Below are 15427 nucleotides of genomic sequence, written 5' to 3' on the forward strand. Positions count from 1 at the left end.
GAGGTAGTGTTTATATACAGCTCCTCATTCATGTACTAATGGGAGAGAAGACAGAAAAAAAAACTTATGAATTAAAACAAGTTTACATAGTTTGTCTTGGACTATTCCCTCTGTTGTATAATACCCTTCAAAATATGTATGGGGGCATGATGACTGTGCCGTTACGAGAGGTAACGGGGCTTTTTTATATGTCCGTGTATAACCATTTTTACATATATTTTTTTAGTAAGTCTGGTTTCCCCTCGGAAGAGGTTTTTAAGTTCGTTTTTTCGTAATGTTTAATTTAAGTATGCTGCGAGCAGAAGCTTCGTCTGCTTAAGAATACTATCGTTGTAAGTTGTCTGCAAGCTGTGCTGCAAGATAGCATCTCATTATTTGTACAAGGTTCACTTTAAGAATTAGACTTAAGAAGGTGTGTAAGAACCTGTTGCGGTGGTGCGATGCTACGTCGCGCCTCCAGCCAGTGTGGTTTGAAACGCCTTCAGTTGTATACCCCGCTCCCTTCGCGGCCTACTCGGTGAGTTTTGAGCTGAATTTAGTTTTAGATCTGGTATATTGTTTCTTGTATGTCATAATGAATTTAGCCTTAAAGCTGCTCGTATTTCATGTTCAGATTATTTGTAATTCTGTATAAAAGCTGTTAGTAACGAGCGTTGCTCTGGTTTGTTTACAGTTTTTCATCTCCTACTCCTCCTACTCCTACTACTTCTACTTCTACTCTTCCTCCCAATTACTGTGTGCGGCCATGGTTTCAACGGAAGCACCTGTTGTGTGAAGATGAGAAAGTCGTGTTTTCTATTGCCAATAAATGTTAGCGACGAGTACCCCGTGGATCCTTAACCCCGCGTTGTTTACGTTACGTAACCCAGAAAAGAGGGCACTCGTTACGCTAACCCCCTATGCGTCGCAGAGTAATCTGTGACGCCATAATGAAAAACGATGGCCATTGGCGCTCTCTGCCAAGAAAATCGCTTTCGTGAAGAGGTGAATGAAAAGAGCCGCTGCGAAGGAGTTAAAAGTTAGCCATGCAGTATGCCAAGTCCATCTTGAGGTGTCGGCCAGACCACGCCCTGCACGCCGTTGCCACGTCTAGATTCCCCTCGTCGTCACCACATGAACTTGATGTGTCGCCTTCCTGGCATAAGTTTACGTGTGTGCGCTTGTTTTTGTAGCGCAAGTAAAAGTGTAGTGTAGCGCAAGCCAAAGTGTAGTGATCGTATCGGCGCGCGAGTGTGATGTGGCAGTCTTAGTGATCGTATCGGCGCGCGAGTGTGATGTGGCAACAACGTATGGTTGCCAAGCCCCAACAGTGTTTACATAACACCACGTCGCAGTTAAGCATGTGTTTTTCCTTTGAAGGCAAGCTACCTTGCCTAAATCCTGTCATATGTTAATATAAGCATGCGACTAATGTGCATTTTTAGATTGAACCAAATGTAGGGTTTAATCTGTTGTTGTCTACCTCAATAGTCGTATAGTTAGGAGTGTGGTAACGTACTCCGTGGTTTTCGATTAAGTTCGAGTTTTCCTTGTCTTCTTTATCATATTACTGTCTTGTCTCTCACTGTTTCTCTCGCTTGGCAATATGTCTTCCAACCACAGTATAGATGAAGGACCCGTCTCTGGTAGGGTCAGAGTCCTCACGGCTGAAGGGCAAGAGGCTTTTCAGAGAGCGTCTGATCAGCATGAAGAGAGGGTAAAGGCGAGTAGAGAAGGAGTACAAGCCTTATTGGAAGAACCGAATCATGGTCCTTGGTTGTATGAGGCCCACGCTGTGTACCAGGATACTGTAAAAAGGTACCTGGAATTCTTAATGCGTGAACGTACTCCAGAAAGTCTGGCTCGTGCTGAATCAGTGAAGCACGAAGACAGGGATTTTCAGGCATCTTTTCGTCAGGTAATCAGTAACTATGCTTCCTCTTCCTCAGTTGAAGTCACGGAAGAGGAACACCACACTGAACCGTTTTTACAAGATGACCCGAAGTCCAGTCAAGTTCCTTTATCCCTCGTCGACCACTCTGAGCGTTGTGTGCCCCCTTCCATGAAGGGCAGTTCAAGAAGGTCGGTTAGGTCAGGTCGTTCCAGTAGCACCAGTGTTAGTGTTGCAAGGAAGCAACGAGCCAAGGTGGAGACCGCTCGTATCAGAGTTAAGTTTGCCGAACAGGAGGGTCAGCTTATGAAAGAGCAGGCTGAAATGCAGGCCAAGTTCAAACTTATGACACAGCAAAAGGAGTTGGAAGAAGCCGAAGCCGAACTTAGGCACTTAGGACCCGACGATGATTGGGAAACATGCAGTGACTGGGACCAATTAAAAGGTACAGTCGCTACCCGCACCCAACTATATGTGGAGCAACAGGGTGGTATAGTCGATGTTTCCGCTAGTCAGAAGGATCTGGTAGGCTTGAATCCTGAAAGCCCTGTTTTCAAGCCCTGTTCTGATTTCAGAGTTAACTCACAGCCTGCTAACAATGTTCCATTCAGTTTTGAACCTCGTATCGAAAAGGTAAAGGTGAGGTCTGTGCAACCTGCGCAGCAACCTGTTGCTAACCATGTTTCTTATGTGTCACCACCTGTAGTAAAACCTCCTCGTAGTGCATCTCCTAGATTGGGGACAACCTCCAATTCTGCCGATTTGAGCAAGTTCTTCTTGCGGAAGGATTTACTTCTTAGCAGGCTGTCTACGTTTGATGATACTGCGGAAGACTATGCTGTTTGGAAAGAGAGTTTCAAGGAAGTCGTGCAAGAGTTAGGCACCTCATGTAAGGAGGAAATAGACCTGTTAGTTAAGTACCTAGGTCCTGAGTCTAAAGAATGGGCCCGTACAACTAGAAACTCAAATGCCAAGAATCCAAACCTGGCGTGCAGTAGAATTTGGGAGCGCTTGGATGACAGGTTTGCTGCCCCTTCGATCATTGAGACTTCAATTAAAAAGAAGCTCGCCAACTTCTCTAGGATTTCACCTAGAGACACCTTAAGGTTATACGACCTGTGTGACATTCTGTACCAGATAGAAGCCTTGAAGGCTAACCCTGTATACAGTACACTGTTTGCATATTATGACGCCTCGTCAGGCATCAATCCCATTGTCGCAAAACTTCCACCCTGTATACAGAAAGCGTGGACTGGCAGAGCCATGAACTACAAGACTGCTCACGGTGTGCCGTACCCACCTTTCTCCTTCTTCATTGAGTTTGTGAAGGAGATGGCAAGGGTCGAGAATGATCCATGTTTCTCTTATCAAAGCCTTGGAGCCGATGGTTTTGTGAAACCAGAGAAGCCACCTCCCTCTAAGTTTCCTCAAGTACGTGTGAAGAAGACTGACACCATGTTGTCCAGTGGCAGTAAGTCGACCATGGGCGCTGACAGGTCTGTTGGCGCCGCTAGTCCTACCGAGCAAAGAAAGGCAGAAAAGGGAGATTTTTGCGTCTACCATGATGCCTACGTACACCATTTGGATTTCTGCAGGGCTTTTCGCACCATGTCAGTGAGCGAGAGGAAGGTTTTCTTAAACGATAAAGGAGTGTGCAACAGATGTTGCAAAGGTAACCATCCTCCTTCCAGCTGCAAAGAGAGAACTTTCTGCAAACTCTGTAAGGCCCATACTCATGTGACTGCCTTACATCACGATGAACCCAGGTCGAAGAGGAGTTCGACTCAAGCGGTTACACAGCATGGAAGGGAGGTTGCTCAAGATAAAACACCTCGCTCCCCTGTAGTCAATCAAGTGCCGCTTCCAAATGTTCTTACCCCCATAGTAAAGACTCAGGGAGGGGAGGATGCTGCGGTCAATTCCAAATGTACCTTGATATGCAGTAACCCCACCTCCATGAGTAAGTCCTGCGCCAAGACCTTCTTGGTAAAGGTCTATCCTGAAAGTAAGCCAGAGCTCGGAGTGTGGTGTTATGCCATCCTAGACGATCAGTGCAATTGCTCTTTAGCAAGGTCTGAGTTTTTCGATTTGTTTGACAAGCTGAGCAATCGGGTTTCATATCGTCTAGCTACCTGTGCAGGTGTAACGGGCGCTTCTGGGCGCACCACCAAAAATTACACCATCGTGTCTTGGCATAACTCACAAGAGGTACATATCCCTCAGTTAGTGGAATGCGACAGCATTCCCAATGTAAGAGAAGAGATACCCACCCCCGCCATAGCTCGTGGTTATCCCCATCTGTCCGATCTGGCCGAATGTATTCCACCTCTGGTTCCTGAAGCTGAGATTCTACTCATCATTGGTCGAGATGTGCCTTCAGCTCATTACATTTTTGACCAGAGAATTGGACCTGTCAATGCCCCTCTAGCTCAACAGACCAGTCTGGGTTGGGCAATCATTGGGGAAGTGTGTCTCCATGGCACTTGTAGGCCTCCTGTCATTAGCAGTTTCAAAACATCCTTTGTACATGATAGACGTCCCTCTATAGTCGCACCATGTGGTAACCAGATTCATGTTTCTGAAGTAAAGGATGATTTGTTCAAGGTAACCAAAGATGATGACAAGGCCGCCCTGTCGATTGAAGACAGGAAGTTCTTGGATGTTATGAACTCAGAGTTCCGCAAGGATCAAAGTGGTCATTGGGTCGCGCCACTGCCTTTCCGTCCCAATGTTGTAGCCACCAGTAATAATAGAGACTTTGTGTGGCACCGCACACTGTCTCTCCATCGTAGCCTCAGCACAAAGCCGGAAAAACGTCAGCATATGATGGCCTTCATGCAAAAGATGTTAGATCGTGGGCATGCTGAGGTTGCACCACCATTGAAGTCTGATCAGAAGTGCTGGTATCTTCCATTGTTTGGGGTGTACCACCCTAAGAAACCTGACAAGATCAGGGTTGTGTTCGACTCTTCTGCCAAATCCAGAGAGTTCTCCCTAAATGATATGCTGATGTCAGGTCCTGATATGACAAACAGTATTCTCGGGATTCTTCTACGTTTCCGTCAGGAAGCTGTAGCAGTGGCAGCTGATGTAGAACAGATGTTCTATAATTTCAAAGTGAAGACTGAGCAAAGAGATTATCTCAGATTCTTCTGGTACAAGAATAATGACCCTGATGAAAGGTTGATTGAGTATAGAATGACTGTTCACGTTTTTGGGAACACGCCATCTCCCGCCATTGCCACCTATGGCTTGCGTAAGTCTGTAGAAGATGCCTCTCCTGAAGTTCGCTATTTCATAGAGAACAATTTCTACGTGGATGATGGGTTAGCATCTCTGCCAGATGCGGAGACTGCTTACAAGTTAATCCAAGACTCTAAGTCAGCACTTCAAGAAGGAGGACGCCTGCGCTTGCACAAGATCACTTCCAACAGTAAGGAAGTGCTGGAAAAGTTTGCCACCAGTGAGCTGGCTGATAACCTTCAGGAGCTGAACCTAACTTCTGACTCTATGCCTATGCAGTCTAGCCTGGGCCTCTTATGGGACATCCAAAGAGACGTTTTCGTCTATAAGTTCATGGATTCAGACAAGCCTTCGACAAAAAGAGGGATACTGTCTGTTGTAAATAGTCTGTTTGACCCCATGGGATTCTTAGCTCCAGTAATAATAGTGGGAAAACTACTCCTAAGAGAGATAACCAATCTAAAGTGTGGTTGGGATGAACCCATACCAGCTAAGATCCATACCAAATGGTCCAGATGGCTAACGTCCTTAAGTGACCTCAAGGATATAAGCATCAATCGTCAGTTTGCTAGTATTTCTTTGTCTCAAGCTCACAGGATAGAGCTTCATACCTTTTCAGATGCTTCCAGAGTAGCAGTAGGAGCTGTATCATATCTTAAGGTTTTCAGTGATACCAAAAGCTACCAGGTGTGTTTTGTGAGGGGACAAGCTAAAGTAGCTCCCAACCATGGTCATACTATTCCCAGGTTAGAGTTGTGTGCTGCAGTGATGGCAGTTAATCTCAGCAATTCCATCTCGGATTGCTTGGACAAACCCTTAGACGCAAGGCATTTCTATTCTGACAGCATGATTGTCTTGGGCTATATTCATAATGAAAGGCGTAGATTTCAGGTCTACGTGAGTAACAGAGTAGACCACATTAGGTCGTCCACCGAACCTAACCAATGGCATTATGTACCTACAGATTGTAATCCAGCAGACCTGGCTACCCGTGGTCTTGAAATAACCAACCTAAATCAGAGTGATTGGTTGTCAGGTCCCTCAAGCTTATTTGAGGATGTTGTATCCACCAGTGGAAGTTTTCCTCTTGTAAGCCCTGAGACAGATAAAGAAGTAAAGGTATCAGACTACACAATTGAGTCTGAACCCCTTGTTAGTGCAAACAAAAGCAATGTAGAGCCTGCAATTGCGTCATTAGCTCAGAGGTTCTCTAATTTCTCCTGTTGGAGGAGACTTGTAAGAGCGGTAGCTCTCCTTAAGCATATAGCCCGTTCTTTCAAACAAGGTAACAAGTGTTGTTCAGGTTGGCATATATGCAACAAACATAAGTCACCCGATCAACTAGAAGATGCAGCTGATTTCATTGTTCAGACATACCAAAAGGATTATTTCTCGTCTGCCATGACTAAATTGCAAGGTGAAGTTTGTTTACCTCCTTCCAGTCCCATTGCATCTCTGTCTCCTTATTTAGACCAGAAGGGCCTACTTCGTGTAGGAGGCAGGTTGAGTCAAGGCAGTGATGTACTTGGTATGCTTGCAAGGCCTATTATTATTCCAAAGGAATCCCATTTAGGCTTGTTGTTGATCCGTCACTACCATGAGACAGTGCACCACCAAGGGAGAGTGATTACAGAAGGAGCCGTCCGTACAGGTGGTTTCTGGATTTTGGGAGGAAAACGTACCATTTCTAAGGTCATTTCCAAATGCGTCACCTGTAAAAGGGTAAGAGGTAAGGTGTGTGTTCAGAAGATGGGAGACTTACCCGTCGATAGACTTACTCCCAATCCGCCATTTTCCTATGTAGGAGTTGACCTTTTTGGCCCCTGGCATATAAAAACTCGGCGCACTAGAAGTTCCTTCCTCGAAAGTAAAAGATGGGGCGTTCTGTTCACCTGTCTTGTTTCCAGAGCTATCCACATAGAGACTGTAGAAGAATTGAGTACTTCTTCCTTCATTAATGCCTTAAAGAGATTCATTTGTATTCGTGGCCCAGTTAAGATGATGCGTTCTGACAGAGGCACGAACTTTGTAGGTGCTGTCAAAGCACTGAACTTGCTTGCCATTACCGATGAAGGTGGTGATGTCAATAGTTTCTTGTCAAGTCAAGGTTGCACTTGGTTGTTTAACCCTCCTCATGCTTCTCACATGGGTGGAGCATGGGAGCGTATGGTGGGGATAGTCCGCAACATCATGAATGTGATACTGACTAACCATCACCCCAAGGCATTAACACATGAGGTGTTAGTAACCTTCTTTGCAGAAGTATGTAAGATCGTGAATTCCAGACCTTTAGTTCCTGTTTCCTCGGACCCTAGTAGTCCTTTCATTTTGTCTCCGTCCATCCTTCTCACTCAGAAAACTGATATTCCTGTAACTCTTCCTGAAGAGATAGATATTAAGGCAGTATACAAATCTCAATGGAAGCATGTCCATCACCTTGCTGAGGAATTCTGGAAGAGATGGAAGAAAGAGTATCTTTCCTCTTTACAACCCAGAAGAAAGTGGGTCAATTCCTCTCCAAATGTAAAGGTGGATGATGTAGTGTTGGTAAAAAATCAAGAGTGTCCCCAAGGACAGTGGCCCTTGGGTATTGTAAACAAAGTATTCCCTGGTAAGGATGATTTAGTCAGGAAGGTCCAAGTAAGAGTTGTGGTAAACAACAAAGCCCATGAATATGTAAGACCCATTTCTGAGCTTGTGTTGCTAGGTCAATAGTTTTGGTAATTTTTCCCCCCTAGAAAATTAGGAAGGGAGTGTGCCGTTACGAGAGGTAACGGGGCTTTTTTATATGTCCGTGTATCCCCATGTTTACATATCTTTTTGTCGTAAGGCTCGTTTCCCCTCGGAAGAGGTTTTTAAGTTTGTTTTTTCGTAATGTTTAATTTAAGTATGCTGCGAGCAGAAGCTTCGTCTGCTTAAGAATACTATCGTTGTAAGTTGTCTGCAAGCTGTGCTGCAAGATAGCATCTCATTATTTGTACAATGTTCACTTTAAGAATTAGACTTAAGAAGGTGTGTAAGAACCTGTTGCGGTGGTGCGATGTTACGTCGCGCCTCCAGCCAGTGTGGTTTGAAACGCCTTCAGTTGTATACCCCGCTCCCTTCGCGGCCTACTCGGTGAGTTTTGAGCTGAATTTAGTTTTAGATCTGGTATATTGTTTCTTGTATGTCATAATGAATTTAGCCTTAAAGCTGCTCGTATTTCATGTTCAGATTATTTGTAATTCTGTATAAAAGCTGTTAGTAACGAGCGTTGCTCTGGTTTGTTTACAGTTTTTCATCTCCTACTCCTCCTACTCCTACTACTTCTACTTCTACTCTTCCTCCCAATTACTGTGTGCGGCCATGGTTTCAACGGAAGCACCTGTTGTGTGAAGATGAGAAAGTCGTGTTTTCTATTGCCAATAAATGTTAGCGACGAGTACCCCGTGGATCCTTAACCCCGCGTTGTTTACGTTACGTAATCTTGAAAAGAGGGCACTCGTTACGCTAACCCCCTATGCGTCGCAGAGTAATCTGTGACGCCTTAATGAAAAACGATGGCCATTGGCGCTCTCTGCCAAGAAAATCGCTTTCGTGAAGAGGTGAATGAAAAGAGCCGCTGCGAAGGAGTTAAAAGTTAGCCATGCAGTATGCCAAGTCCATCTTGAGGTGTGGCCAGACCACGCCCTGCACGCCGTTGCCACGTCTAGATTCACCTCGTCGTCACCAAATGAACTTGATGTGTCTCATTACTGGCATAAGTTTACGTGAGAGCGCTAGTATTTGTAGCGCAAGTAAAAGTGTAGTGTAGCGCAAGCCAAAGTGTAGTGATCGTATCGGCGCGCGAGTGTGATGTGGCAGTCTTAGTGATCGTATCGGCGCGCGAGTGTGATGTGGCAACAACGTATGGTTGCCAAGCCCCAACAGTGTTTACATAACACCACGTCGCAGTTAAGCATGTGTTTTTCCTTTGAAGGCAAGCTACCTTGCCTAAATCCTGTCATATGTTAATATAAGCATGCGACTAATGTGCATTTTTAGATTGAACCAAATGTAGGGTTTAATCTGTTGTTGTCTACCTCAATAGTCGTATAGTTAGGAGTGTGGTAACGTACTCCGTGGTTTTCGATTAAGTTCGAGTTTTCCTTGTCTTCTTTATCATATTACTGTCTTGTCTCTCACTGTTTCTCTCGCTTGGCAATATGTCTTCCAACCACAGTATAGATGAAGGACCCGTCTCTGGTAGGGTCAGAGTCCTCACGGCTGAAGGGCAAGAGGCTTTTCAGAGAGCGTCTGATCAGCATGAAGAGAGGGTAAAGGCGAGTAGAGAAGGAGTACAAGCCTTATTGGAAGAACCGAATCATGGTCCTTGGTTGTATGAGGCCCACGCTGTGTACCAGGATACTGTAAAAAGGTACCTGGAATTCTTAATGCGTGAACGTACTCCAGAAAGTCTGGCTCGTGCTGAATCAGTGAAGCACGAAGACAGGGATTTTCAGGCATCTTTTCGTCAGGTAATCAGTAACTATGCTTCCTCTTCCTCAGTTGAAGTCACGGAAGAGGAACACCACACTGAACCGTTTTTACAAGATGACCCGAAGTCCAGTCAAGTTCCTTTATCCCTCGTCGACCACTCTGAGCGTTGTGTGCCCCCTTCCATGAAGGGCAGTTCAAGAAGGTCGGTTAGGTCAGGTCGTTCCAGTAGCACCAGTGTTAGTGTTGCAAGGAAGCAACGAGCCAAGGTGGAGACCGCTCGTATCAGAGTTAAGTTTGCCGAACAGGAGGGTCAGCTTATGAAAGAGCAGGCTGAAATGCAGGCCAAGTTCAAACTTATGACACAGCAAAAGGAGTTGGAAGAAGCCGAAGCCGAACTTAGGCACTTAGGACCCGACGATGATTGGGAAACATGCAGTGACTGGGACCAATTAAAAGGTACAGTCGCTACCCGCACCCAACTATATGTGGAGCAACAGGGTGGTATAGTCGATGTTTCCGCTAGTCAGAAGGATCTGGTAGGCTTGAATCCTGAAAGCCCTGTTTTCAAGCCCTGTTCTGATTTCAGAGTTAACTCACAGCCTGCTAACAATGTTCCATTCAGTTTTGAACCTCGTATCGAAAAGGTAAAGGTGAGGTCTGTGCAACCTGCGCAGCAACCTGTTGCTAACCATGTTTCTTATGTGTCACCACCTGTAGTAAAACCTCCTCGTAGTGCATCTCCTAGATTGGGGACAACCTCCAATTCTGCCGATTTGAGCAAGTTCTTCTTGCGGAAGGATTTACTTCTTAGCAGGCTGTCTACGTTTGATGATACTGCGGAAGACTATGCTGTTTGGAAAGAGAGTTTCAAGGAAGTCGTGCAAGAGTTAGGCACCTCATGTAAGGAGGAAATAGACCTGTTAGTTAAGTACCTAGGTCCTGAGTCTAAAGAATGGGCCCGTACAACTAGAAACTCAAATGCCAAGAATCCAAACCTGGCGTGCAGTAGAATTTGGGAGCGCTTGGATGACAGGTTTGCTGCCCCTTCGATCATTGAGACTTCAATTAAAAAGAAGCTCGCCAACTTCTCTAGGATTTCACCTAGAGACACCTTAAGGTTATACGACCTGTGTGACATTCTGTACCAGATAGAAGCCTTGAAGGCTAACCCTGTATACAGTACACTGTTTGCATATTATGACGCCTCGTCAGGCATCAATCCCATTGTCGCAAAACTTCCACCCTGTATACAGAAAGCGTGGACTGGCAGAGCCATGAACTACAAGACTGCTCACGGTGTGCCGTACCCACCTTTCTCCTTCTTCATTGAGTTTGTGAAGGAGATGGCAAGGGTCGAGAATGATCCATGTTTCTCTTATCAAAGCCTTGGAGCCGATGGTTTTGTGAAACCAGAGAAGCCACCTCCCTCTAAGTTTCCTCAAGTACGTGTGAAGAAGACTGACACCATGTTGTCCAGTGGCAGTAAGTCGACCATGGGCGCTGACAGGTCTGTTGGCGCCGCTAGTCCTACCGAGCAAAGAAAGGCAGAAAAGGGAGATTTTTGCGTCTACCATGATGCCTACGTACACCATTTGGATTTCTGCAGGGCTTTTCGCACCATGTCAGTGAGCGAGAGGAAGGTTTTCTTAAACGATAAAGGAGTGTGCAACAGATGTTGCAAAGGTAACCATCCTCCTTCCAGCTGCAAAGAGAGAACTTTCTGCAAACTCTGTAAGGCCCATACTCATGTGACTGCCTTACATCACGATGAACCCAGGTCGAAGAGGAGTTCGACTCAAGCGGTTACACAGCATGGAAGGGAGGTTGCTCAAGATAAAACACCTCGCTCCCCTGTAGTCAATCAAGTGCCGCTTCCAAATGTTCTTACCCCCATAGTAAAGACTCAGGGAGGGGAGGATGCTGCGGTCAATTCCAAATGTACCTTGATATGCAGTAACCCCACCTCCATGAGTAAGTCCTGCGCCAAGACCTTCTTGGTAAAGGTCTATCCTGAAAGTAAGCCAGAGCTCGGAGTGTGGTGTTATGCCATCCTAGACGATCAGTGCAATTGCTCTTTAGCAAGGTCTGAGTTTTTCGATTTGTTTGACAAGCTGAGCAATCGGGTTTCATATCGTCTAGCTACCTGTGCAGGTGTAACGGGCGCTTCTGGGCGCACCACCAAAAATTACACCATCGTGTCTTGGCATAACTCACAAGAGGTACATATCCCTCAGTTAGTGGAATGCGACAGCATTCCCAATGTAAGAGAAGAGATACCCACCCCCGCCATAGCTCGTGGTTATCCCCATCTGTCCGATCTGGCCGAATGTATTCCACCTCTGGTTCCTGAAGCTGAGATTATACTCATCATTGGTCGAGATGTGCCTTCAGCTCATTACATTTTTGACCAGAGAATTGGACCTGTCAATGCCCCTCTAGCTCAACAGACCAGTCTGGGTTGGGCAATCATTGGGGAAGTGTGTCTCCATGGCACTTGTAGGCCTCCTGTCATTAGCAGTTTCAAAACATCCTTTGTACATGATAGACGTCCCTCTATAGTCGCACCATGTGGTAACCAGATTCATGTTTCTGAAGTAAAGGATGATTTGTTCAAGGTAACCAAAGATGATGACAAGGCCGCCCTGTCGATTGAAGACAGGAAGTTCTTGGATGTTATGAACTCAGAGTTCCGCAAGGATCAAAGTGGTCATTGGGTCGCGCCACTGCCTTTCCGTCCCAATGTTGTAGCCACCAGTAATAATAGAGACTTTGTGTGGCACCGCACACTGTCTCTCCATCGTAGTCTCAGCACAAAGCCGGAAAAACGTCAGCATATGATGGCCTTCATGCAAAAGATGTTAGATCGTGGGCATGCTGAGGTTGCACCACCATTGAAGTCTGATCAGAAGTGCTGGTATCTTCCATTGTTTGGGGTGTACCACCCTAAGAAACCTGACAAGATCAGGGTTGTGTTCGACTCTTCTGCCAAATCCAGAGAGTTCTCCCTAAATGATATGCTGATGTCAGGTCCTGATATGACAAACAGTATTCTCGGGATTCTTCTACGTTTCCGTCAGGAAGCTGTAGCAGTGGCAGCTGATGTAGAACAGATGTTCTATAATTTCAAAGTGAAGACTGAGCAAAGAGATTATCTCAGATTCTTCTGGTACAAGAATAATGACCCTGATGAAAGGTTGATTGAGTATAGAATGACTGTTCACGTTTTTGGGAACACGCCATCTCCCGCCATTGCCACCTATGGCTTGCGTAAGTCTGTAGAAGATGCCTCTCCTGAAGTTCGCTATTTCATAGAGAACAATTTCTACGTGGATGATGGGTTAGCATCTCTGCCAGATGCGGAGACTGCTTACAAGTTAATCCAAGACTCTAAGTCAGCACTTCAAGAAGGAGGACGCCTGCGCTTGCACAAGATCACTTCCAACAGTAAGGAAGTGCTGGAAAAGTTTGCCACCAGTGAGCTGGCTGATAACCTTCAGGAGCTGAACCTAACTTCTGACTCTATGCCTATGCAGTCTAGCCTGGGCCTCTTATGGGACATCCAAAGAGACGTTTTCGTCTATAAGTTCATGGATTCAGACAAGCCTTCGACAAAAAGAGGGATACTGTCTGTTGTAAATAGTCTGTTTGACCCCATGGGATTCTTAGCCCCAGTAATAATAGTGGGAAAACTACTCCTAAGAGAGATAACCAATCTAAAGTGTGGTTGGGATGAACCCATACCAGCTAAGATCCATACCAAATGGTCCAGATGGCTAACGTCCTTAAGAGACCTCAAGGATATAAGCATCAATCGTCAGTTTGCTAGTATTTCTTTGTCTCAAGCTCACAGGATAGAGCTTCATACCTTTTCAGATGCTTCCAGAGTAGCAGTAGGAGCTGTATCATATCTTAAGGTTTTCAGTGATACCAAAAGCTACCAGGTGTGTTTTGTGAGGGGACAAGCTAAAGTAGCTCCCAACCATGGTCATACTATTCCCAGGTTAGAGTTGTGTGCTGCAGTGATGGCAGTTAATCTCAGCAATTCCATCTCGGATTGCTTGGACAAACCCTTAGACGCAAGGCATTTCTATTCTGACAGCATGATTGTCTTGGGCTATATTCATAATGAAAGGCGTAGATTTCAGGTCTACGTGAGTAACAGAGTAGACCACATTAGGTCGTCCACCGAACCTAACCAATGGCATTATGTACCTACAGATTGTAATCCAGCAGACCTGGCTACCCGTGGTCTTGAAATAACCAACCTAAATCAGAGTGATTGGTTGTCAGGTCCCTCAAGCTTATTTGAGGATGTTGTATCCACCAGTGGAAGTTTTCCTCTTGTAAGCCCTGAGACAGATAAAGAAGTAAAGGTATCAGACTACACAATTGAGTCTGAACCCCTTGTTAGTGCAAACAAAAGCAATGTAGAGCCTGCAATTGCGTCATTAGCTCAGAGGTTCTCTAATTTCTCCTGTTGGAGGAGACTTGTAAGAGCGGTAGCTCTCCTTAAGCATATAGCCCGTTCTTTCAAACAAGGTAACAAGTGTTGTTCAGGTTGGCATATATGCAACAAACATAAGTCACCCGATCAACTAGAAGATGCAGCTGATTTCATTGTTCAGACATACCAAAAGGATTATTTCTCGTCTGCCATGACTAAATTGCAAGGTGAAGTTTGTTTACCTCCTTCCAGTCCCATTGCATCTCTGTCTCCTTATTTAGACCAGAAGGGCCTACTTCGTGTAGGAGGCAGGTTGAGTCAAGGCGGTGATATACTGGGTATGCTTGCAAGGCCTATTATTATTCCAAAGGAATCCCATTTAGGCTTGTTGTTGATCCGTCACTACCATGAGACAGTGCACCACCAAGGGAGAGTGATTACAGAAGGAGCCGTCCGTACAGGTGGTTTCTGGATTTTGGGAGGGAAAACGTACCATTTCTAAGGTCATTTCCAAATGCGTCACCTGTAAAAGGGTAAGAGGTAAGGTGTGTGTTCAGAAGATGGGAGACTTACCCGTCGATAGACTTACTCCCAATCCGCCATTCTCCTATGTAGGAGTTGACCTTTTTGGCCCCTGGCATATAAAAACTCGGCGCACTAGAAGTTCCTTCCTCGAAAGTAAAAGATGGGGCGTTCTGTTCACCTGTCTTGTTTCCAGAGCTATCCACATAGAGACTGTAGAAGAATTGAGTACTTCTTCCTTCATTAATGCCTTAAAGAGATTCATTTGTATTCGTGGCCCAGTTAAGATGATGCGTTCTGACAGAGGCACGAACTTTGTAGGTGCTGTCAAAGCACTGAACTTGCTTGCCATTACCGATGAAGGTGGTGATGTCAATAGTTTCTTGTCAAGTCAAGGTTGCACTTGGTTGTTTAACCCTCCTCATGCTTCTCACATGGGTGGAGCATGGGAGCGTATGGTGGGGATAGTCCGCAACATCATGAATGTGATACTGACTAACCATCACCCCAAGGCATTAACACATGAGGTGTTAGTAACCTTCTTTGCAGAAGTATGTAAGATCGTGAATTCCAGACCTTTAGTTCCTGTTTCCTCGGACCCTAGTAGTCCTTTCATTTTGTCTCCGTCCATCCTTCTCACTCAGAAAACTGATATTCCTGTAACTCTTCCTGAAGAGATAGATATTAAGGCAGTATACAAATCTCAATGGAAGCATGTCCATCACCTTGCTGAGGAATTCTGGAAGAGATGGAAGAAAGAGTATCTTTCCTCTTTACAACCCAGAAGAAAGTGGGTCAATTCCTCTCCAAATGTAAAGGTGGATGATGTAGTGTTGGTAAAAAACCAAGAGTGTCCCCAAGGACAGTGGCCCTTGGGTATTGTAAACAAA

At 45.4% G+C, this 15427-nt stretch overlaps 1 protein-coding gene across 1 annotated transcript; it reads left to right on the plus strand.

Moving 5' to 3' along the window:
• The first annotated feature begins 246 nt into the window (after nt 1-246).
• LOC143031633 (uncharacterized) lies at nt 247-8584 on the plus strand. Its single transcript, XM_076195738.1, has 2 exons — nt 247-517; nt 674-8584. Exon 2 carries the CDS (start codon nt 1586-1588, stop codon nt 7826-7828), a length of 6243 nt encoding a protein of 2080 aa, XP_076051853.1. The 5' UTR covers nt 247-517; nt 674-1585; the 3' UTR covers nt 7829-8584.
• The last annotated feature ends 6843 nt before the right edge of the window (nt 8585-15427 follow it).

The sequence above is a fragment of the Oratosquilla oratoria genome, chromosome 12 (genome assembly GCF_046742065.1).
Source record: "Oratosquilla oratoria isolate Oo_2021 chromosome 12, ASM4674206v1, whole genome shotgun sequence".
Classification (NCBI taxonomy): Eukaryota; Metazoa; Arthropoda; class Malacostraca; order Stomatopoda; family Squillidae; genus Oratosquilla; species Oratosquilla oratoria.